Source organism: Salmo salar, chromosome 25 (genome assembly GCF_965601325.2).
Source record: "Salmo salar chromosome 25, fSalSal1, whole genome shotgun sequence".
Lineage (NCBI taxonomy): Eukaryota > Metazoa > Chordata > Actinopteri > Salmoniformes > Salmonidae > Salmo > Salmo salar.
In genome coordinates this window covers 7,542,946-7,567,212 of record NC_138315.1, presented here as the reverse complement: position 1 = coordinate 7,567,212, position 24,267 = coordinate 7,542,946, and the positions used below count along the sequence as shown (strand labels likewise).

At 41.1% G+C, this 24,267-nt stretch overlaps 1 protein-coding gene across 1 annotated transcript in view; it reads right to left on the bottom strand.

The window, feature by feature from the left end:
- Positions 1–19,123, bottom strand: part of LOC106586063 (carboxy-terminal domain RNA polymerase II polypeptide A small phosphatase 1) — a 43,820-nt gene extending 24,697 nt beyond the window's left edge. Inside the window, exons 1-3 of the mRNA XM_082969257.1 lie at positions 18,993–19,123; positions 18,573–18,880; positions 2,559–2,710 (exon numbers count right to left, since the gene is read on the bottom strand). Coding sequence (XP_082825383.1) covers positions 2,559–2,710; positions 18,573–18,880; positions 18,993–19,123 — 591 coding nt within the window. The remainder of the gene's footprint in view (positions 1–2,558; positions 2,711–18,572; positions 18,881–18,992) is intronic.
- Positions 19,124–24,267: the final 5,144 nt, after the last annotated feature.

Below are 24,267 nucleotides of genomic sequence, written 5' to 3'. Positions count from 1 at the left end.
AAGGCATGTTCATATCTGAAGAATGTATAGGTTCTAATATTATGCAAAACTCAGAGTCAAAAAGCCCACAGATTTCAATTTGTTGAAATGTTGGCTCAGAGGGCTTTAAATCCTCATCAATTGGCTTTGTAGTCTCATTATATTCTGTTGGGTCATCAATATGATTGTATTTTTCTGAATACTCACAAATTCCAGTATAGTGCTCAAATGATATTTTTGATTCATTGGATTCAGAGATGTCAGGTATGAAGTCAGATATCTTACATTGCTCTAAAAATTCAGAGTTTTCAGCAGGTTCGCTTGACTCAAAGGACTTACAGTGTTGATCAGAAGACTTGCATTGTTCAGATGACTGGAAGCATTCTGTGAAATGTTCACAGTGTTGGCTAAATACAGAAGCTAGACAGTCATTAGCATAGTGCTCAGAAGACTTACTGAAGTCAAAGCACTCACAATGTTGAGAACATTCTTCAAATGATTTGCTTAACTCAGAAGACTTATACTGATTAGTGTGCTTGTGGAGAACAGGATAGTCCTCACAAGGCTTGTTGATGCATTGCTCAACCGCCCCAGAATGTCCATTATAATGGACAAAAGGTTTGCTCTCTTCTGCATGTTCTCCATTCATGCTGTAATGATCGACAATCTGCACAGCGGGATCCATTTGTCCATTGACCTTCTGGTGTTCAGTATAGTCCAAAGAGTTGTTTATTTTGTCCGAAATGATGCAGGGTTCAGCAGATTGTGCAGAAGGCTCGCTTGATTCCATGGCTTCAATTAGTTCAGACACCTCGCAGTGTTCAGCAGGCATGCTGGCTTTTGGGAAATGTGTAAAAAGATTTTTCAGGTACAAAGGGAGCTGACGTTCTCCAATAGGTTTGTAGTGTTCAGAGGTTTTGCACTTTTCCAAGCATAGAGAGAGAGACTTGTTGTCTCTACGGAGGCGACACAGTCCAGAGGGCTGGCATCTCACAGACTGCTCCTTTGGTAATGGTGTCTTGAACTGCTGGGGGTATTCACAGTCCACAGCCCGCCTGAGACACCAGCAGCAGAGTACACATTGACTTGACAGGTCACAACCACACTGAGACTAGCACATGGCCCCCTCTCCATGAGACCTAGCAATTTATTTTGGGGCTTCAAGAGACGTGACAAATAACTCCTGGAATATCAAATCACTGTAAAAAGCTGAAGTAAGGCATACATCTGAAACTGACACCCGAGATGCGTCTTGATCACCTAATCTGTCCGTAGTGAGTTAACTGCCATGTAGTTTGTTAATTGTTCACATAGAGTCACGGGCGGCTTTGTCATCTGCCCAAAAATTGGAATTGCCTTTTATCATCTCCTGTTCAGCAGGGAATGCTTTAAAGCAGGGATGGGCAACTGGTGGCAATGCAATTCTACACATTTTGCTATGGGACGGAAAGAAGATTTAGCATTTTTCGAACAAATTTCATGCAATTCTACACATTTTGCCATGGGACAGAGAGAAGATGTAGAAATGTTAGAACTAATTTCATGCAATTCTACAAATTTTGCCATGGGGCGGAGAGGGAAATTGGCTGTTTTACCACAAAATATGTGAAATTCTACATATTTTGCCATAGGGTGGAGAGAAATGTTTGCAGTTTTTAATATGATATCTAAGTGAGACTGACTAACAAAATCAATGAGTGCCCGCCGGGTGGTAATTCGACCATGATTACTTCAAGTTTAGATTGCTGGCTAACTTACCAATCAACTAGACTAACTTACCAATCAAAATGTTGACATGGGCTAATTGAGTAACAAGAGATAAACTGCTGATGCACAACCAAATTTCCAAATTGTACCTTGTGTGTTCTACTATTCTAATTTGAAACAGGAAGTTGAGACCCCGACTAAATTCAAATATTTATATTTTTTAGGGGGGGGGGGGGGGGTTGATCTGAGGGCCTTGCAGTTGCCCATCCCTGTTTTAAACCTAACCCTATCCCTGTAACCTTAGCAAGGAGTTGCTTATCAACATATAGTTTGTTGGTAGCATGACCATCTACATCTACAGATGGAAAAATCGGGACTATCCAATCCGGACTATCCAAATAAAGTGTGACCCAGGAAATCAACTCTAAAAACTGGCAATCGTCTCTCCACCGTCAAGAAGGGGGCCGCAAAAATATTTTAAAAACGTTGATCTCCCACCCCCATCAAAGTTGCCCATCCCTGCTGTAAAGTGATTCATCTTAATGCACCGACAAAGAATGACTGTGGTCTGATAATGCATTGCAGTCTGTGCTGATTTAATTTTATATATTTTTTGACTCATGCTGTCTTCTGGGTTGATTTATTGGCAGTGAAATATTTACTTTTAAGGCAGAACTGCAAAAATGTATTGACCAGAGAACTTGTAAACATGAAAGGACATTGCGCAAAGAAAACATGTGCACCGATCAAGTGGCTCTCAATCATGTTGACCACATGAGGCTAAATGACCATAGAGAGAGTGAGGGAGAGATAGGCGATATCACAAGCAAGGGCAAGAGGGAGAGAGGGATGTAAGGACGAAGACAGCTTACTTTTGAAATGGTCCCATTTTCTTCCACCAATAAGGGGGCATTGTTGTTGATTGGGATTTGCTCTGTTTCTTTGTGACAGAGGCAGCAGAAGAGACTTTGAAAAACGCCACGACTGCGGGGCTTCTTTGAGGAAATGACATGGGCAGGGGCATCTAAAAGAAAAAGCATTCAGATAGTATTCAGCTGTCCTTATGTTACCTCAGAGTGGTTGTTTGACAATAGGTGGCAGAGAGTTTTAGCCATGGCTTACGTAACAAAGTCAGATGCCCACCTCAGTTATGGAAATAGTTAAGCAAAACTAAATTTACAGGAACTAACAAAATAAATCTGTCAAATGAATCACACAAGTAGTGTATAAGAAATAATATTTCAAATAAAAAAGTTAAGGGGATAGTCATGTTGATAGTTATGACTAGCCCTTAAAAAACACTATTAATTTCCATACCCTTATATTTTCATTGGTTTACATTTTCTATGCTTAGTTTGAAATACAGCTGATTTCCTATGATTTTGAATCATCAGGTGGAATCTTTCAGACCATATTTTTTTTAATAATCTTAGAAGAAACATAAATATACAGTAAGTAATGTCTGAAATGTGTCTAGTTTTTTGTTGTATGTATTCATCCACCCTACTGACTACATTTAAGAGTTTAAGATAAAAAATAAAAAAATCAAATCACTATTGTACATTAAGACTCATCCGACCGATAGCCACTGTGATGTAGTCATGAAAATCAGATAGATTTTTCTATGTACAGTATATATTTAATATTGCAGCTTACAATTGTCGTGTTATACTGTATGCACGGCATGCATTATATTTCATACTGTAATTATTGCCGCCATCTCATGAAGCCAGTTGTTTGTTTTTCCCAGCTCTGTTAATAGAACAGATTGTCACCGCATAACAGCCAGCAAACTACAGTATTATCTATTTATTTATAAATATGTTTGATCTTTTGCTAGATAAAATCCTTTTTAAAATCATCTTGTTTCCAAGGGGCTCCTGAGACAACAATGTTCTGTAATTTCTATGAATTAGGTAAACTTCAACTTAAAATCACACCCGTTTCATAATGGCAAAAATAATGAACTGACCCAAAGTAATAAAAAAAAAACACCATATTACTTTGTTCAATGGCAGACTGTTCACATTTCACCGACCCACTTCACAAACCAATTAATGTTGAACTGAGGACTGTTGAAGACTTCTTTCAATTGGAGCTGAAACTGGACTAAGCCACATGGGAATACACCTACGCAGGGTGCATACTTGCTAGAGGCTTACAAGTCATGAGGTTTGTGTGCAAACATGTGAAGGAACAAGGCAGGTGAACGCATGGGTGGGAAGAAACATCATGCTGCCTTCCATGTTAGCTCTTCTGATATTACACATTAGAGCACTTTAAATAGCACACCACGAGCAGCTGCTGACAGTGGTTAATGATGGGATTCTTTGTATATATAGCCTAGCGCGCACTCACTCCAGGCCATAAACGGAGGTGCAAAACAAAACCTTTTTGTGTTGGTATAGCAGCCAGGAGGAAATGGCTAGGCCTCGTGTTTACCTAGTGTAGCTAAAATGTATTTCAATTGGTCAGTAGTACAATAATAAATAAATACTTATTATTTAACCACTAAATTAGTGGTTCAGTTCATTAAAGAAAAACAGAGACCCTTCAGATATTGCAGTTATATGAACTTGAGCCTGGAACTTGACACATACTGTCAGGGGCGCCACCAGGGACTTTGGGCCCCATGAAAATATATAACATTGGGCCCCACCACCACAGGCCACACCAACCCTGCGCAATTGCTGTAACCACACACCTCCAGAACCCAATCGACCCAATCAAAGCTTTAAATAACTCTACTTTTGCAGGCTTGCAACTCTCTTCTATGCCAATATTTACTGTACAATATTTACTGACAGTGAGCTGTGAAAATATAACACTGTGCAGACATGCATGCAACATTCTGCATACAGTGGAATTCACTATTTGATGGAAGACTGATACCCTCTATAAGAAATGTGCTAAAGGCCATCTTTTACAGTCTAAATGTAATTTTAATGGTACAATTCTTGAATGGAAAATTCTCTTAACATTAATGCATAACGTAAAATAAATATAACTTAAATATACATTAACCTCTTCAATTAAAATAAATTAACATTATCATCTATAGAATGATATAACAAACTAAATAATAACATCAGCAGCAGATTTTTGAACAAAGTATACATACCAACTACAAAATAAGCAGCTGTAAAAGTGGAAATGAAAAATGGAAAACAAAATGAAAATGGACATGAAAAGGCCTGATGGTGGCACTAGAGGAAAGGTCAAGTGGTCAACAAATCAATAGGTTTCTTCCACTTGGGGTCTTGACTGTCCACAACACATTTTATGGCAATCCAGCCATTACTTTGAGATATATCTTGTTCTCAGTCTCAGCCTGTGGGCATCATGTGTGTATTGATCAAATATCCATAGCCATGCCATTTAGCACTGGCCTTTGCTCAGCCTTACTCACCAAGAGCCCAGCGCCGAGCCTTCTTGCTAGCAAAGTCATTGATCAAGTCTTTGAAGTCCAGCTTTCTAGCTAACTGACTTTCAATGGACAGCATGGCAAGACTGCAAAGCCTGTCATGGGACATAGCCGACCTCAAATAGTTTATCAGTTTTAGCTTACTGAATGCTCTCTCGCCACCAGCAACAGTCACCGGCAGTGTGCAAAATATACGTAAAGCAATACACACTTCTCCAAAAATTCTTTGCAGCTGCATCTTACAAATTGCATTCAGGAGACCAAGAGGGGACAAGTTAGGGGGGAACGTGGCAGTGTTCAGTGTTCATATACAGTGTTCAGGTATCTTACTTAATTTTGAAGCTCAGGTGTAAGATCTCTGGAATACTTAATGATCAGTTATTGGCACACTGAAGGGACTTCATCCTCACTAATCTGCCCAACTTTCAGAACAGCAGAAAATTATTCTACAATTTTTGCAGTGGTGTGGAACCTAGTGTCCAAGTCACTTATGATGTTGCCCATAGCAGTAAAAAATACTGTGTTCTGAAACACCATTGCTGCACTGACCTGAGCTGTCTCCTATTGAGAGGTTTCATCATGGAATTTCTTCCTTTTCCTCTGGAGGTTGTGTTCCTTGCTAAATTGAGGTACAACATCCAGTTGCGTAGCAATCAGTGTTGCCTCAGACAGGAGAGACTCCCATCCATCTCTAAGAGCCTGCATCTCTTCCTTTAATGCTCTGATATTGGCTACCTCTGTGTCAAGTGAGATTTTTCCTGACTGGAGAATCACATTCCTGTCCCCAATGCATTGCAGTACCTGCAATTATGCCAACTGACATGTCATTCAACACAATGCTGCTCACGTCCTTCTTCAGTTGGGAGTAGGGCTGGTTCAGGGGTATGGGGATGGGGAGACAGGGCTGCTGAGCCTGAAGCTGCAAGGCCTGTGACATACTGTCGCCCTTTCATTTCTTTCTCCTGGCTTTCGTTGCTTTCTTTTTGTTTTTGGAAGCCAGATTTTTCTTTAGGAAGCTGAGACATGATGCTCCACCGGCACTCCTCACTAGCAATTCCCTGCTAGCAAGTACCGTTCTCGCCTGGTTTGGCTGCAGGCACGAACCATTTCATGTAAATGTTGGGGGGGGGGGGGGGTTGCCAAAAAAAAGAAAAGAAAAAGAAACCATTTGTTTTATTAGTAAACTCAGCAAAAAAAGAAACGTCCTCTTACTGTCAACTGCGTTTATTTTCAGCAAACTTTGTGTTGGTTTGTGCCCATAGGCAACGTTGTTGCCGGTGATGTCTGGTGAGGACCTGCCTTACAACAGGCCTACAAGCCCTCAGTCCAGCCTCTCTCAGCCTATTGCGGACAGTCTGAGCACTGATGGCGGGATTGTGTGTTCCTGATGTAACTCAGGCAGCTGATGTTGCCATCCTGTACCTGTCCCACAGGTGTGATCTTCAGATGTACCGATCCTGTGCAGGTGTTGTTACACGTGGTCTGCCACTGCAAGGACGATCAGCTGTCCGTCCTGTCTCCCTGTAGCATCTCACAGTATGGACATTGCAATTTATTGCCCTGGCCACATCTGCAGTCCTCATGCCTCCTTGCAGCATGCCTAAGGCACGTTCACGCAGAAGTGCAGGGACCCTGGGAATCTTTCTTTTGGTGTTTTTCAGAGTCAGTAGATAGGCCTCTTTAGTGTCCTAAGTTTTCATAACTGTGACCTTAATTGCCTATCGTCTGTAAGCTGTTAGTGTCTTAACGACCGTTTCACAGGTGCACGTTCATTAATTGTTTATGATTCATTGAACAAGCATGGGAAACAGTGTTAAAACCCTTTACAATGAAGATCTGTGAAGTTATTTGGATTTTTACAAATTATCTTTGAAAGACAGGGCCCTAAAAAAGGGACGTTGTCAATAAAATATTATATTAATGATGACAGTTTAATAATTGAATGTTGAAAAATGTTGACCTAATATTCTAATAATTTTTTTAGGTCCCCTGTCAGTCACAGGCCCTTAGAATCGTTATAACCCCCCCACCCCCATACGGCACCCCTGCATACTGTACAGTGTGACCCCTCTATTCCATTGCTCACATCCAGTCTCCCAGGAGGCTAAGCCACTGATAATGAGGTTACAGCTTTTACAAGGGGGGAGTGGTACTAGTGCCAGATCAGCAAGTTTTAGTCTACTGAGTTAAAAGTGGCTTATCTAGGGTCTCTTTCAGGCATGCCTCTGCTTCTATTTCAATCCAGACAGAGATAGGCCCACTCTGAGTCTGACTTTACCGCCTCAACACAAGACACACTGTTAGAATCCGACCATTTTTTTCACGCAATCTGGAGCGCGGAATGGCAGCTTCAGTGTCATTAGGCCTGAGTTGGGGTAAGACCTATGTTGAGGTGCATTATAGTGACGTCAGAAAGTATTAACACCCGATGACCTTTTAATGCCTGAATTTAAAATGGATTTAATTTTTCTAAAATTGGCCAGTGGCCTACCCCCATAATGTCAAATTGGAATTATGCTTTTCGAAACCACATTGTTATGGCAAGCATAAATAAGTTCAGGAGTAAAACTTAGCTTAACAAGTCACATAATAAGTTGCATTGACTCACTCTGTGTTTAATAATAGTGTTTAACGTGATTTTTAAATGACAACCTCATCTCTGTACCCCACACACACAATTATCTGTAAAGTTCCACAGTCGAGCAGTGAATTTCAAACACAGATTCAACCACAAAGACCAGGGAGGTTTTCCAATGCTTTGCAAAGAAAGGCATCTATTGGCAGATGGGTAGAAAAAAAACAGACATTGAATATCCCATTGAGCATGGTGAAGTTATCAATTAAACTTTGGATGGTGTATCATTACACCCAGTCACTACAACGATTAAGGCGCCCTTCCTAACTCAGTTGCCGGAGAGGAAGGAAACCACTCAGGGATTTCACCATGAGGCTAATGGTGATTTTAAAACCGTCACAGAGTTTAAAGGCTGTGTTAGGAGAAAACTGAAGAAGGATCAACAACATTGTAGTTACTCCACAATACTAACCTAGTTGACACAGTGAAAAGAAGGAAGCCTGCACTGAAAAAAAATATTCCAAAACATGCATCCTGTTTGCAACAAGTCACTAAAGTTATACTACCCCCAAAAATTATGTTTGTAATTGTTAAGAACAGGGGAGTTTTTCACGATAAAAAAAATGGAATGGAGCTAAGCACAGGCAAAATCCTAGAAGCAAACCTTGGTTCAGTCACTGGGAGAAACGTGGTTGTCTGCTTTCCACTAGGCACTCGGGAGATTAATTCACCTTTCAGCAGAACAATAACCTAAAACACAAGGCCAAATCTACACCGGAGTTGCTTTCCAAGAAGACAGTGAATGTTCCTGAGTGGCCGAGTTACAGTTTTGACTGAAATCAACTTAAAAACTATGGCAAGACCTGAAAATGGTTGTCTAGCAATGATCAACAACCAATTTGACAGAGCTTGAAGAATTTAGAAAATAATAAATGGGCAAATGTTGCACAATCCAGGTGTGGAAAGCTCTTAGAGACTTACCCATAAAGACTCACAGCTGTAATCACTGCCAAATGTGCTTCTACAAAGTATTGACTCAGAAGTGTGAATACTTAAATGAGATATTTTTGTATTTCATTTTCAATACACATCTCTATATAGTCACCTCCAAAATGATTGCCTCCCTTGATATAGATTAGCAAATAAGACTTCATGAAATAAATAATACCAAGCTATATTGTATGCAAAAAAAGTGGAAAATAATATTATTCATACTAATACAATTGCTCAGAGAAAGAGATTATAATAATAATACTTTTTTCCCCAAAAAGACGTATAACAATTATTGGCACCCCTGAATAACCTTATGAATAAAATCATTAAAAAAATTATGTCATTTTAGGGAACTGTATTTTGGCCTTCCATGGCTTCCTGTTTCACAAAATTAAATCCCTTTGTCATCAATCACTATGGGGAGAGGCCAAGAACTTACAAAATGAAAAGAGACAAATGATATATGACTTTCATAAAATCAGGCAATCGGTACTATATACAGTTGAAGTCAGAAGTTTACATACACTTAGGTTGGAGTCATTAAAACTAATTTTTCAACCACTCCACACATTTCTTGTTAACAAACTATAGTTTTAGCAAGTCAGTTAGGACAGCTACGGTGTGCATGACACAATCAATTTTTCCAACAATTGTTTACAGACAGATTATTTCACTTATAATTCACTGTATCACAATTCCAGTGGGTCAGAAGTTTACATCAGGTCACAGTAAGTTGAATGTGCCTTTAAACAGCTTGGAAAATGTCTGAAAATTATGTCATGGCTTTAGAAGCTTCTGATATACTAATTGACATCAGCCTTCCCTGTGGCTCAGTTGGTACAGCATGGTGTTTGCAATGCCAGCATGGTGTGTGCAACGCCAGGGTTGTGGGTTTGATTCCCACGGGGGGCCAGTACAAAAAAAAAAAAATATGGGACCACGCAGCCGTCATACAGCTCAGGAAGGAGACGCGTTCTGTCTCCTAGAGATGAACGTATTTTGGTGCGAAAAATGCAAATCATATATTGTAGTAAAACAAGTCTTATATTGATATAACCTAAAAGGCAGCTCAGCAAGGAAGAAGCCGCTGCTCCAAAACCGCCATAAAAAAAGCCAGTCTGCAGTTTGCAACTGCACATGGGGACAAAGATTGTACTTTTTGGAGAAATGTCCTCTGGTCTGATGAAACAAAAATATAACTGTTTGGCCATAAAGACCATCGTTATGTTTGAAGGAAAAAGGGGAGGTTTGCATGCCGAAGAACACCATCCCAACCGTGAAACACGGGGATGACAACAAAGTCAAGGTATTGGAGTGGCCATCAGAAAAGCCCTGACCTCAACCCAAAAGAAAATTGGTGGGCAGAACTGAAAAAGCATGTGCGAGCAAGTAAGCCTACAAACATGACTTAGTTACACCAGCTCTTTTTTTTATATTTTATTATTATTTCACCTTTATTTAACCAAGTAGGCCAGTTGAGAACTAGTTCTCATTTACAACTACGACCTGGCCAAGACAAAGCAAAGCAGTGCGACACAAACAACAACACAGTTACACATGGAATAAACAAGCGTACAGTCAATAACACAATAGGAAAAAAAGAAAGTCTATATACAGTGTGTGCAAATGGCATGCGGCGGTAAGGCAATAAATAGTTCTCATCACTGTGACCTTCATTTCCTACCGTCTGTAAGCTGTTAGTGTCTTAACGACCGTTCCACAGGTGCATGTTCATTAATTATTTATGGTTCATTGGACAAGCATGGGAAACAGTGTTTAAACCCTTTACAATGAAGTTCTGTGAAGTTATTTGGATTTTTACGAATTATCTTTGAAAGACAGGGTCTTGAAAAAGGGACGTTTTTTGTTGTTGTTGCTGAGTTTACATAACAAGCCACACTTCAATGCAGAGAATTAGAGACAAATGACCACAGAGCATAAAAGTAAAGCAGAGCACAACATTTTTTGTCTGAATAATAATAACACTTTCCTGTTTATAGAAATACAGATCAGTGGAGGGAGTATAGCCTCTGTCAAGCCTGGGAGCTTAGACTACTGCCTCTGCCCAGAGGCCCGGGCTTATGTGGCACAGGCTGTTAGATGCCTTATTTTGCATCATGGTTCGAGTCTCTGTTGCAGTTTTGTCTTCCGCTACATTGCTGGCAGCAGTGGGATCACTGCAGTGGTCTCATGTTGGGGAAGCGTGCACTTGCACGTGTTCGGGGCTTGATGCGTGACTCGTGAACACACACCTGGCAGTAGACCAATGGTAGTGTAGTAGTGGGACAGCCTGAACATGAGTAGCTTGATGTCTCTTGGAGGACAACTACTCAATTTGAATTGGTGTCTAACATATACTGAACAAACATATAAAAGCAACATGCAACAATTTACAGTTCATATGAGGAAATCATTCGATTGAAATAAATAAATGAGGCCCTAACCTATGTATTTCACACGCATCTGTTGGTCACATATAACTTAAGGAAAATGGGCCTCTTGTCACTGTATTTCTATGCATTCAAATTGCCATCGATAAAACGCAATTGTATTCGTTGTCCGTAGCTCATGCCTGCCCATACCATAACACCACCGCCACCAAGGGGCACTCTGTTCACAACGTTGACATCAGCAAACCGCTTGCCCACATGACACCATCTATGGTTGTGAGGCCGGTTGGACGTACTTTAAAAATTGGAAGCGGCTTATGGTAGTGAAATTTACATTCAATTCTCTGGCAACAGCTTTGGTGGACATTACTGCATTCTGTATGCCAATTGCCTGCTCCCTTAAAACTCTGTGGCATTGTGTTGTGTGACAAAACGGCACATTTTAGAGTGGTCTTTTATTGTCCCCAGCACAAGGTGCACCTGTGTAATGATCATGCTGTTTAATCAGCTTCTTGATATGCCACACCAGTCAGATGGATGGATTATCTTGGCAAAGGATAAATGCTCAGTAACTGGGATGTAAAGAAATTTGTGCACAAAATGTGAGCGAAATAAGCTTTTTGTGCATGTGTAACATTTCTGGGATCTTTTATTTCAGCTCATGAAACATGGGACCAACACTTTACATGTTGCATTTTTATATTTTTGTTCAGTATAAATCAGAAAATAAAAAAATAACTGCTACATTTTTGTTCATTTGACTAACAGGCTATTTAGCCATGAAGGTGTATCCTACATTGTTTCCATAACTGTACTGCAAAATTAACTTGAAGATGCACTATGCCAAAATCACCCTGCCATTTCCTAGTTTCTAAAATTCTAATAGTTTGCCTAATTTCAGTTCAGCAAGCAAGTATAGTGTACAGAATCATTGTACCATCTAAACTGCTGTGAAATATATGTTGTATTTTCAGCGGTTTGAAGCTGGTGTACAAAACTGAAAATAAAGATGCAAAAACTAAATTTAAGAACAGGACGCTTAGAAATAGCACACATAGAACAGATCTACCACTTCTTAGACTTGCTTTCAATGAGAATGACAGATCTATAACATTTATATGTGAATTTGGTCGGATTGTCTAAATTACAAATCAAAAACATTGGAAACGTCAGACAAGTCATGTCGGCCCCGCCCCTTCCCCCAACGCTTTCAAAAACACGGTTGTGATTTCCTACTTAAAATGTTGACTCAATAATTTCAACTACATCCTTTTATAAATACAAGACGCTATGTCAAACAAAAAGTTATTAGTTAAAATAATAATTTAGGGCTTTCATTGGGTTATGTCGTAGGCGAGCTATATGGCTTCACAATGATCGTTTCGATTAGTCAAAAGTTTGACTATAAATTACAAAAATGTCAAGCAATTATTTATGGTAGTGTAATATTACAGGGGTCTCTACATATGACGTTGAACTTTAACATTTATTTATTTATTTAGTTCTGGCCTTGACCATCTAAACACCATCCTGTCTTGTGTATGCTTATCCACTTTGTCATGCGCAACAGAACACTTCTTGAAAACTTTTCCAAACTCACCTTCCTCACGCAGAGAATAGTTATCCTCTTCATCCCTTGTTACTTGCGTGATTATTGAGGACGCGATGTCCATTAGTTCCTTAAATAAAGAAAAACAGTCGTTTATAATGTTGAATATGTATAATAGCTCAAGGAAGTTTAAATATAGAAAATATTATTTATATTTTGCCACTCCCCGCAGGAAAATTAAGTAAAATAGCCCCTATTCTAAAGCTAATCTTGAAAACATCGGTGCATATGAAATAAAATGTTAAAATAAAGAAATAAAAGGGGGAGATTCTAGTTGACAACTTTGTTTCAATGTGGAGTTCAGTTCAGAACCTTCAATTTCTCGATACAAACATGGAACTTGACGGTTTCAAGGCAGCCCAGTCTTAAAGCGACAAAAGTTTGTCCTTATAACATTTTGTAATATCCGACAATATCACAAAAAACTATTTATTTCCCATGTTTATTTTTTCATCAATTCATATATATATATATATATATATATATATATATATATATATATATATATATATATATGTACAGTAACCGGATCATAAACCATAATGAATATTTAACAGTAGACAACATTATTGAATAATATTTATGCTTTTCCTCCAAAGCAGTAAGCTATTTCTAGCGATCAAAAATACGATATGCTGCATTGACATAACGAGATGTTCGAGAGACGCATTGTTACAGTTTCTTGAATGCTGAATGTTTGTAGTAAACTTTGAAGATCAGGAGCAGCCGACGAGGGTAGCCTTGAAACCGACTAACGAAGGAGAATGGAGGTTGGTAATCAGTGGCATAGTTAGAAATTCGCTGGTAGGTGGGCCTGCAGAAATTTGTTTACACATTTTGTCATGGGGTAAAGAGAAAGATGTAGCCAATCTCATGCTATTCAAAATATTTTGTAATGATGCTGAGAGAAAATGTTGCTGTTTTAAAGCTAATTAAAGCTGAAATATAGGTGTATTGACTGTGAAAAAGACACTGGATTATGAGATTTCTTGTTTGCTAAATGAATAAATGAAATAGGCAGTATCATGGTGTATATAGCCATAGAAGCACTGTGACATACACTGAGTGTACAAAACATTAGGAACACCTGCGCTCTCCATGACATAGACTGACAAGGTGAATCCAAGTGAAAGTTATGATCCCTTATTAATGTCACTTGTTAAATCAAATTGTATTTGTCACTTCCTTCATAATGAACAAGCGTTGACTAACAGTGAAATGTTTACTTATAGGTCCTTCCCAACAATGCAGAGAGGAGAAATGGAAAAATACAAATTCTGTCTTGAGTGGCTCAGTTGGTAGAGCATTGAACTTGCAATGCCAAGGTTGTGGGTTCTATTCCCACAGAGAACAAGTATGAACAAATAAGAAAATGAATACACTCACTACTGCACTAGTGTTGATGTGCAGGGGTTGAGGTAGATAATAAACAGCAGTTTATGTGATGAGTCAAAAGAGATTAGTGCAAAATGGCATACAGATATTCCAGGTAGATATTATTTATCAGTCTTATAGCTTGGGGCTAGAAGCTGTTCAGGGTCCTGTTGGCTTCAGACTTGCTGTGGTAACAGAGAGAACAGTCTATGAGTTCGGTGGCTGTAATCTGACAATTTTTAGGGCCTTCCTCTGACACAGCCTGGTGTAGATTAGCTGGGCCAGGCTCCCCAGTGGGTATATACTGATTACCTTATATGAACTGTAACTCAATCGCTGCATGTTGTGTTCATATTATTGTTCCGTATATATACTGCTCAAAAAAATAAAGGGAACACTTAAACAACACATCCTAGATCTGAATGAAAGAAATAATCTTATTAAATAGTTTTTTCTTTACATAGTTGAATGTGCTGACAACAAAATCACACAAAAATAATCAATGGAAATCCAATTTATCAACCCATGGAGGTCTGGATTTCGAGTCACACTCAAAATTAAAGTGGAAAACCACACTACAGGCTGATCCAACTTTGATGTAATGTCCTTAAAACAAGTCAAAATGAGGCTCAGTAGTGTGTGTGGCCTCCACGTGCCTGTATGACCTCCCTACAATGCCTGGGCATGCTCCTGATGAGGTGGAGGATGGTCTCCTGAGGGATCTCCTCCCAGACCTGGACTAAAGCATCCGCCAACTCCTGGACAGTCTGTGGTGCAACGTGGCGTTGGTGGATGGAGCGAGCCATGATGTCCCAGATGTGCTCAATTGGATTCAGGTCTGGGGAACGGGCGGGCCAGTCCATAGCATCAATGCCTTCCTCTTGCAGGAACTGCTGACACACTCCAGCCACATGAGGTCTAGCATTGTCTTGCATTAGGAGGAACCCAGGGCCAACTGCACCAGCATATGGTCTCACCAGGGGTCTGAGGATCTCATCTCGGTACCTAATGGCAGTCAGGCTACCTCTAGCGAGCACATGGAGGGCTGTGCGGCCCCCCAAAGAAATGCCACCCCACACCATGACAGACCCACCGCCAAACCGGTCATGCTGGAGGATGTTGCAGGCAGCAGAACGTTCTCCACGGCGTCTCCAGACTCTCTCACGTCTGTCACGTGCTCAGTGTGAACCTGCTTTCATCTGTGAAGAGCACAGGGCGCCAGTGGCGAATTTGCCAATCTTGGTGTTCTCTGGCAAATGCCAAACGTCCTGCACGGTGTTGGGCTGTAAGCACAACCCCCACCTGTGGACGTCGGGCCCTCATACCACCCTCATGGAGTCTGTTTCTGACCGTTTGAGCAGACACATGCACATTTGTGGCCTGCTGGAGGTCATTTTACAGGGCTCTGGCCGTGCTTCTCCTGCTCCTCCTTGCACAAAGGCGGAGGTAGCGGTCCTGCTGCTGGGTTGTTGCCCTCCTACAACCTCCTCCACGTCTCCTGATGTACTGGCCTGTCTCCTGGTAGCGCCTCCATGCTCTGGACACTACGCTGACAGACACAGCAAACCTTCTTGCCACAGCTTGCATTGATGTGCCATCCTGGATGAGCTGCACTACCTGAGCCACTTGTGTGGGTTGTAGACTCCGTCTCATGCTACCACTAGAGTGAAAGCACCACCAGCATTCAAAAGTGACCAAAACATCAGCCAGGAAGCATAGGAACTGAGAAGTGGTCTGTGGTCCCCACCTGCAGAACCACTCCTTTATTGGGGGTGTCTTGCTAATTGCCTATAATTTCCACCTGTTGTCTATTCCATTTGCACAACAGCATGTGACATTTATTGTCAATCAGTGTTGCTTCCTCAGTGGACAGTTTGATTTCACAGAAGTGTGATTGACTTGGAGTTACATTGTGTTGTTTAAGTGTTCGCTTTATTTTTTTGAGCAGTGTATTTACCATGTCCTTCATGTCCTTCAGCCAGGACTCTGAGAAACATAGGATTTTACAGTTCTTCAGATCAAGTTGAGAGGATAGTCTCGAATGGAGCTCATCCCATTTATTCTCCAGTAATTGCACGTTTGCCAATAGAACGGAGGGTAGAGGCGACGCTCAGACGTAGTCTCGTCAGGTATCCCGCGCTCCGGCCTCTATAGCGCCTTCTCCTCCTCCTTCGAGTGTTGGGGATTTGGGCATGGTCCGTGATAATCAATATGTCTTTTGCCTCCGACTCATTGAAGTAGAAGTCCTAGTCCAAATGGAAGTTAGTGATAGCTGTTCTGATGTCCAGAACCTCTTTTTGATCACAGGAAACGATGGCAGAAACACTATGTATAAAAAAATGTAAGATCAGCGCAAGAAAAATTTGGTCAGGTGCCTGTAAAATGCCCGCCATTCCCTCTGGTGCCATTATAGCTTCAATCAGTGTAGATGAAGGGGAAGAGACAGGTTATAGAATGATTTTTAAGCCTTGAGACAATTGAGACAGGGTTTGTGTATGTGTGTCATTCAGAGGGTGAATGGGCAAGGTTTGAGTGTTTCAAGAACTGCAACGCTACTGGGTTTTTCACTCTCAACAGTTTCCCGTATCAAAAATGGTCCACCACCCAAAGGACATCCTTGACACAACTGGGTGAAGCATTAGAGTCAACATGGGCCAGCGTCCCTGTGGAATGCTTTTGACACATTGTAGTCCATTCCCCGATGAATGAGGTTGCTCTGAGGGCAAAAAGGGGTGCAACTCCATATTAGGAAGGTGTTCCTCAATGCAGTCATATTCAATGGATTCATATTCAGGGCTTATTGGGGATGTGGCTTTCAGTTAGTTGTTTTTGGTAACCCATCTCATGAGAGGGAATGTCATTCCATTTATTCTGTTCTGTTACATTTAATAAAATCTACTAAACCGAGTGCACCGCTTGCTATCAATTCTATCTGATGGTGTTTGCATGTTTAGGTAAAAATAAACATTATGTCCCGTGAGCCCTTGCAACGCAAGGAATAGAAGGAGAGACAACGAGCTTCAGTGCCATACAACTCTCCTTCCGTGGCCTACAACTGCTCTTAAATACAAGTAAAACTAAATGCATGCTCTTCAACCGATCACTGCCTGCAACTGCCCGCCCGTCCAGCATCACTACTCTGGACGGTTCTGACTTAGAATATGTGGACAACTACAAATACCTAGGTGTCTGGTTAGACTGTAAACTCTCCTTCCAGACTCACATAAAACATCTCCAATCCAAAGTTAAATCTAGAATTGGCTTCCTATTTCGCAACAAAGCATCCTTCACTCATGCTGCCAAACATACCCTCGTAAAACTGACCATCTTACCGATCCTCGACTTTGGCAATGTCATTTACAAAATAGCCTCCAACACCCTACTCAAAAAATTGGATGCAGTCTATCACAGTGCCATCTGTTTTGTCACCAAAGCCCCATATACTACCAACCACTGCGACCTGTACGCTCTCGTTGGCTGGCCCTCGCTTCATACTCGTCGCCAAACCCACTGGCTCCAGGTCATCTACAAGACCCTGCTAGGTAAAGTCCCTCTGCTCGCTGGTCACCATAGCTGCACCCACCCGTAGCACGCGTTCCAGCAGGTATATCTCACTTGTCACCCCCAAAGCCAATTCCTCCTTTGGCCGTCTCTCCTTCCAGTTCTCTGCTGCCAATGACTGGAACGAACTACAAAAATCTCTGAAACTGGAAACACTAATCTCCCTCACTAGCTTTAAGCACCAGCTGTCAGAGCAGCTCACAGATCACTGCACCTGTACATAGCCCATCTATAAATAGCCCAAACAACTACCACTTCCCCTACTGTATTTATTTATTTTTCTCCTTTGCACACCAGTATTTCTACTTTGCACACTCATCTACTGTCAAATCTACCATTCCAGTGTTTTAATTGCTATATTGTATTTACTTCGCCACCATGGCCTATTTATTGCCTTTACCTCCCTTATCTCACCTCATTAGCTCACATTGTATATAGACTTATTTTTCTACTGTATTATTGCATGTATTTTTGTTTTACTCCATGTGTAACTCTGTGTTATTATATGTGTCGAACTGCTTTGCTTTATCTTGGCCAGGTCGCAGTTGTAAATGAGAACTTGTTTTCAACTTGCCTACCTGGTTAAATAAAGGTGAAATAAAAATAAAAACAAAATAAATATTGTTATAGCTTAAAAGTATAAGCTACAGAGTTTACCTTCAGCAAGCATGCTAATTATGACAAATGTTGGCCACTGGGTTAGTTAGATGCATTTCCCCATTTACATTTGATATTATAATACGCCCTATAATTGGACTGTGCCCAGATGAAATGGGAATGGATATTTCTGGACTAGTTGCCCAATCCAATTGTGAACATGGTGTCCATGTTGTGATCAAGTATAGATGCATCAATAATTTAATCCCCCCCCAAAATCTGGGAACAACGTGGATGTTCATTTCAATACCAGGTGTAGATGGGTCCTTGTTGCTAAACGAAAATAGCATGTAAAGTACACACCCTCCACTAGAATGCAGACGGAGCCAGCCACATTCCCAAATGGGTTCTTGATGGTGACAGTGTATTTCGCCTGGTCCACCAGGACCCGTTTTTGCACCACCAGAGCCACCACGTCGGGGTCTTCAAACACGTAGCGGTACTTGGGCCCATCCTTCAGCTCTTTGCCGTCCTTGAACCACAAGATGAAGAGATCAGGGAAAGCGCTGACCTTACACTCCAGCTTAGCGGTGCTCCCCTCCAGGAGAACTACATCCTTAAGCACCTTCAGGATCTTCGGAGGGCCCTTCTCCCGAAGCTCTTTTCGCGATCTGCATTAACAACAACAAAGTTTACTGTATTTGTCACATGGAATCATGCTGGAGAGACGAAGCAGGTACGGGGAGTCAAACAAGCCGGTTGGGGCGTGGGAGCCCAACGAACTGGCAGGAGCGTGAGAACCTGGCGAGCCGGCTGAGGCATGGAAGCCTGACAATCCGGCTGAGGCGAGACACCTGTAGATCCCGCTGCAGCGAAGGAGACGTGATGCAGGGCAAGCTGGCACCCTCGAGCATCTCTGATGATGGGATCTTTAATTTATTTTTTGGGTCATCATTCTGTTACACAACTCAATTTCAACTGAAGCAATTCTCATGCATGGGCTTGACAATGCTGCATACAGTATGCCTTACATGCTCAACCACACCTGAACATATACAGTATAGCCAATTATCACTTACCCTGCTAAGACTCCTGGAAGTACCCAGTCACTCTGGAGTCTCCAGACTGAGGATGGCTTCTGTGCTTTCTAACCAGGGCTCCAGAGGGGGCCCTCAAGGGCCAAGGGCTGAATGGAGGAACATTACATTCCAAGACCAGAGCTTGTCCTTCTTTAGGCTCCCATTTTGGTATGGGCTCGGCGTGCTTGGCTTATTAAAGATGCACACCAAATGTTACAGAGCAGTTAGTACAGGCCTTGTATAGCCTTCTGGTCAAATATTGTACCTCAGACAATGCCTCAAGCTGCTAATAGGCTAGCTAATGGCTCCATTGAATGCCAGAGGAAAAGGGCTTGAAAAGTGAGGGCTCCCTGGTGAAGGTGTAGTTGTACAGGTGGGCCTCGGTAGGGATTTGGTGAGAGAGTGGCTAGCCTGAGTTGACCCCACGAATAGCCGTATACAGCTGTGGCTAATTGACAGCCTATGGTCCACCCAAATGGAAGCATTAACTAATCTCCCTGCCTAGTTCTTGTCTATCAGCTCCAAGCAATCTCAGAGGGACCAGCGGACACTCAATTGTCTATTCATGACTCTGAATTTGCAACACATAGAAAGAAATACGATTAGGATAAAACAACATAAGATATATAAAATACAGTCGCTATAGAAAGGCTACACACCCCTTGCATAGTCGTAACATATTGCTGTCTAAATGGTTTATCTAAAAAGGCCGGTAGCAAGCAAGCCCATGACATTATGCTGCCACCACAATAATAGAAAATTCAAAGGATCAACAACATTGCATTCACTCCACATTACTGGCCTGTATGAAGGGAAAGAAGGAAGTCTATGTTAAAAAAATCCAAATCATCCATTCTTTTTACAACAAGGCCGTTAAATAATACTGCAAGACAACAAGGCAAAGCTATTCACTTTTTGGCCTAAATTCAAAAATACAGGTTTGGGTCAAATTAAAACCAATATTAATACGAGTTCCAAATCCAATGAAATTCCTCCGTATTTTCAGTCTTCTGATAGCTAACCGTGGAATAGAGTTTTATTTTTCAGTGGGACAATTACTCAAATTTTAAGGCCAAATACACACCAGAATGGCTTTCCAAGAGATGTTGAGTGATCTAATCTCAGTCCTGACTTAAATTTGCTTGAAAATCAGAGACAAGGTTTGAATTTCGCTGTCCATCAATGATTCACAACCAAATTTACTGAGCTTGAGCAATTTTGACAAAAACAATGATATACAGTATGTTGCCGTAAGAGTTGTGCAAAGTTGTTAGAATCTTATTAAAAATGATTCACAGCTGTAATTGCTGATACTAAATACCTACTAAGATGGCGCCGTGAGGCTGAGGAAACAAGCGCACAGACACTAAAACCCCAATTCAGGTATCATCCCCTCCCACCACCATTCACCATACAGGAGGATGAGGTGTGAACTCTCTTCAAAAAGCTTAACATAAAGAAAGCCGAAGGGCCGGATCAACTTGCCCCAGCTGTACTTCAGCACTGTGCAGAACAACTGGCTCCAGTGTTCACTGACATTTTTACTTGTTAACATTTTTAACCAGTGCATAGTACCACAGTGCTTCAAATTATCCACCATCATCCCTGTACCCAAATCACCACAACAAACCTGCCTCAAAAATGACTTCAGACTCATTGTCCTGACTTCTGTGGCCATGAAAGCATTTGAACGACTAGTCCTGGCCTATTTAGAATCATGCACATCCTCACTGATGGACCCACTCCAGTTTGCTTACCAAGCTAATAGATGGGTTGAAGATGCTGTCAACCTGGCACTACACCACATATTGCAACACCTGGAGACACCTACCACCTATGCACACATCTTGTTCAGACTTTAGCTCGGCCTTCAATACCATCAATCCCCACAAACTATTCACTACGTTGCAGGACATGAACATCAACCTAGCTACTGTATGTGCCACTGGATACTGGACTTCCTGAGGAACAGAAGCCAGACTGTCAAGGTAAACAATCTGACATCTTGCTGTCTGACCCTCAGTACTGGTGCACCACAGAGCTGCGTGCTGTCCCCCCTGCCCTTTTCCCTTTTCCCTCTTCACGAACCAGTTTACATCTCAGGAAACCTCAGTTAAGGTCTTTAAATATGCTGATGACACCACTATAGTCGGCCTCATCACAGACAACAATGAAACACAGTATCGCCCTGAGGTGGTTCGGGCGATGACGTGGTCTAAGGACAACGACCTCATGCGCGACACCTCAAAAACCACAGAGATAGCAATAGACTACAGGAGAAGAAAGAACCTCAACGTCTCCCGTCATAGTCACTGACCATCAGTGACTCACTGAAATGGGACATCAACTCAAACCACATCATCAAGAAGGCCCATCAGAGACTGTACTTTCTAAGATAACTGAAAAAGTACAGGGTTAAACAACAGCTGCTGGTTCAGTTTTACAAAGCCATTATACAGAGCATTCTCACATCACCCAATATAGTTTGGTATGGGAACATGGACAGTCACACTAAGAAGAGACTAGGGAGGGTTGTTTTGAAAGTTTCAAAGATCACTGGCTGGGACCTTCTCTTTGTGAGCTATCTGTACACCAAGCACACCTCCAAAAGTGCCGGAAAAATCATAAACGACCCCTCCCATCCAGCCAAGTACCTTTTTAAGTCCCTACCCTCTGGTATGCGCAACAAGTCATTGACCACCAAAACGGAATGTTAAAAATAAAATAAAAAGTAGTGAGAACATTGAACTCCCTTCCCCCCCACGCCAGGGATTTCACACTTTATGGATTTAGGGACTTCATGGATTGTTGATATTACAACAATGAATTGTGGTGATACTATTCTAGTTGCTTTGTACAAAATGTGAATGTAAACCCTGTATAAGTTAAATTAATGTGGGTGAATGTTTGTTGTATGAAGTGAGGCTGGGGTATATACTGTATGCATACACGCCACTTCAGAGCAACCATGCTGTACCGTAAACACATAACACCAACCTTGGTTTGCCTGGGAACAAAGGGTCTTATATAAAGGTGCTTCTACCATGTATTAACTCTGGGGTGTAAAGACATATGCAGTCAATACAATTTTGTATTTCTTTTATTAATTTTGAAGATTTTCTATAATTGTCTTTTACTTTGAAAATGTGGAGTAGGTTTTGTAGATCTGTAGATCTGTAGGGGGAAAAAAATCAAATGTACTCCCTTTTTATATTCGATATTAAGGCAGCAAAGTGTTAAGACTGTAGAAGTGGCGTGTAGACTTTCACTAGACACTGTAAGTTGATGATACAGTACATAAGTTTATTGTGAGTTGATAAAACAGTAAAAAGGCTCATACATCCTTGCAACAAGTAACAGTTAACAAGTAAGTTTCATTGATACAAGAAAAAATGTAAATCTCTGTCTTTGGTATTATAATACAAAAAATCCTAGACACTGACGAAGTAGCCCCATATTGCGACCTTTTGAAAATATATATATATTTTTTTTCCTCTTCCAAGGACTCTATGGTACCTCAGTTTTGTACGTTTAAATTATGTACTGCACGTCATGTCTGTCAATACAGCATTAATTCTATTACAGAATACAGTTGAAGTCGGAAGTTTACATACATTTAGTTTGGAGTCATTAAAACTCGTTTTTCAACCACTCCACAAATTTCTAGTTAACAAACTATAGTTTTGGCAAGTCGGTTAGGACATCTACTTTGTGCATGACACAAGTATTTTTTCCAACAATTGTTTACATTATTTCACTTATAATTCACTGTATCACAATTCCAGTGGGTCAGAAGTTTACATACACTAAGTAGACTGTGCCTTTAAACAGCTTGTTTAACAGCAATTTCCAAAATCCTGAAGGCACCACGTTCATCTGTACAAACAATAGTACGCAAGTTTAAACACCATGGGACCACGCAGCCGACATTTTGCTCAGGAAGGAGACGCCTTCTGTCTCCTAGAGATGAACGTACTTTGGTGCGAAAAGTGCAAATCAATCCCAGAACAACAGCAAAGGACCTTGTGAAGATGCTGGAGGAAACAGGTACAAAAGTATCTATATCTACAGTAAAACAAGTCCTATATCAACATAACCTGAAAGGCCACTCAGCAAGGAAGAAGCCGCTGCTCCAAAACCACCATAAAAAAGCCAGACTTCGGTTTGCAACTGCACATGGGGACAAAGATAGTACTTTTTGTAGAAATGTCCTCTGGTCTGATGAAACAAAAATATAACTGTTTGGCAATAATGACCATCGTTATGTTTGAAGGAAAAAGGGGGAGGCTTGCATGCCAAAGAACACCATCCCAACCGTGAAGCACGGGGGTGGCAGCATCATGTTGTGGGGGTGATTTGCTGCTGGAGGGACTGGTGCACTTCACAAAATAGATGGCATCACGATGTAGGAAAATCATGTGGATATATTGAAGCAACATCTCAAGACATCAGTCAGGAAGTTAAAGCTTGGTCACAAATGGGTCTTCCAAATGGACAATGACCCCAAGCATACTTCCAAAGTTGTGGTAAAATGGCTTAAGGACAACAAAGTCAAGGTATTGGAGTGGCCATCACAAAGCCCTGACCTCAATCCTATAGAACATTTGTGGGCAGAACTGAAAAAGCATGTGTGAGCAAGGAGGCCTAAAAACCTGACTCGGTTACACCAGCTCTGTCAGGAGGAATGGGCCAAAATTCACCCAACTTATTGTGGGAAGCTTGTGGAAGGCTACCCGAAACGTTTCACCCAAGTTAAACAATTTAAAGGCAATGCTACCAAATACGAATTGAGTGTATGCAAACGTCTGACCCACTGGGAATGTGATGAAAGAAATAAAATCTGAAATAAATCCTTCTCTCTACTATTATTCTGACATTTCACATTCTTAAAATAAAGTGGCGATCCTAGCTGACCTAAGACAGGGAATTTTTACTAGGATTTAATGTCAGGAATTTTGAAAAGGGAGTTTAAATGTATT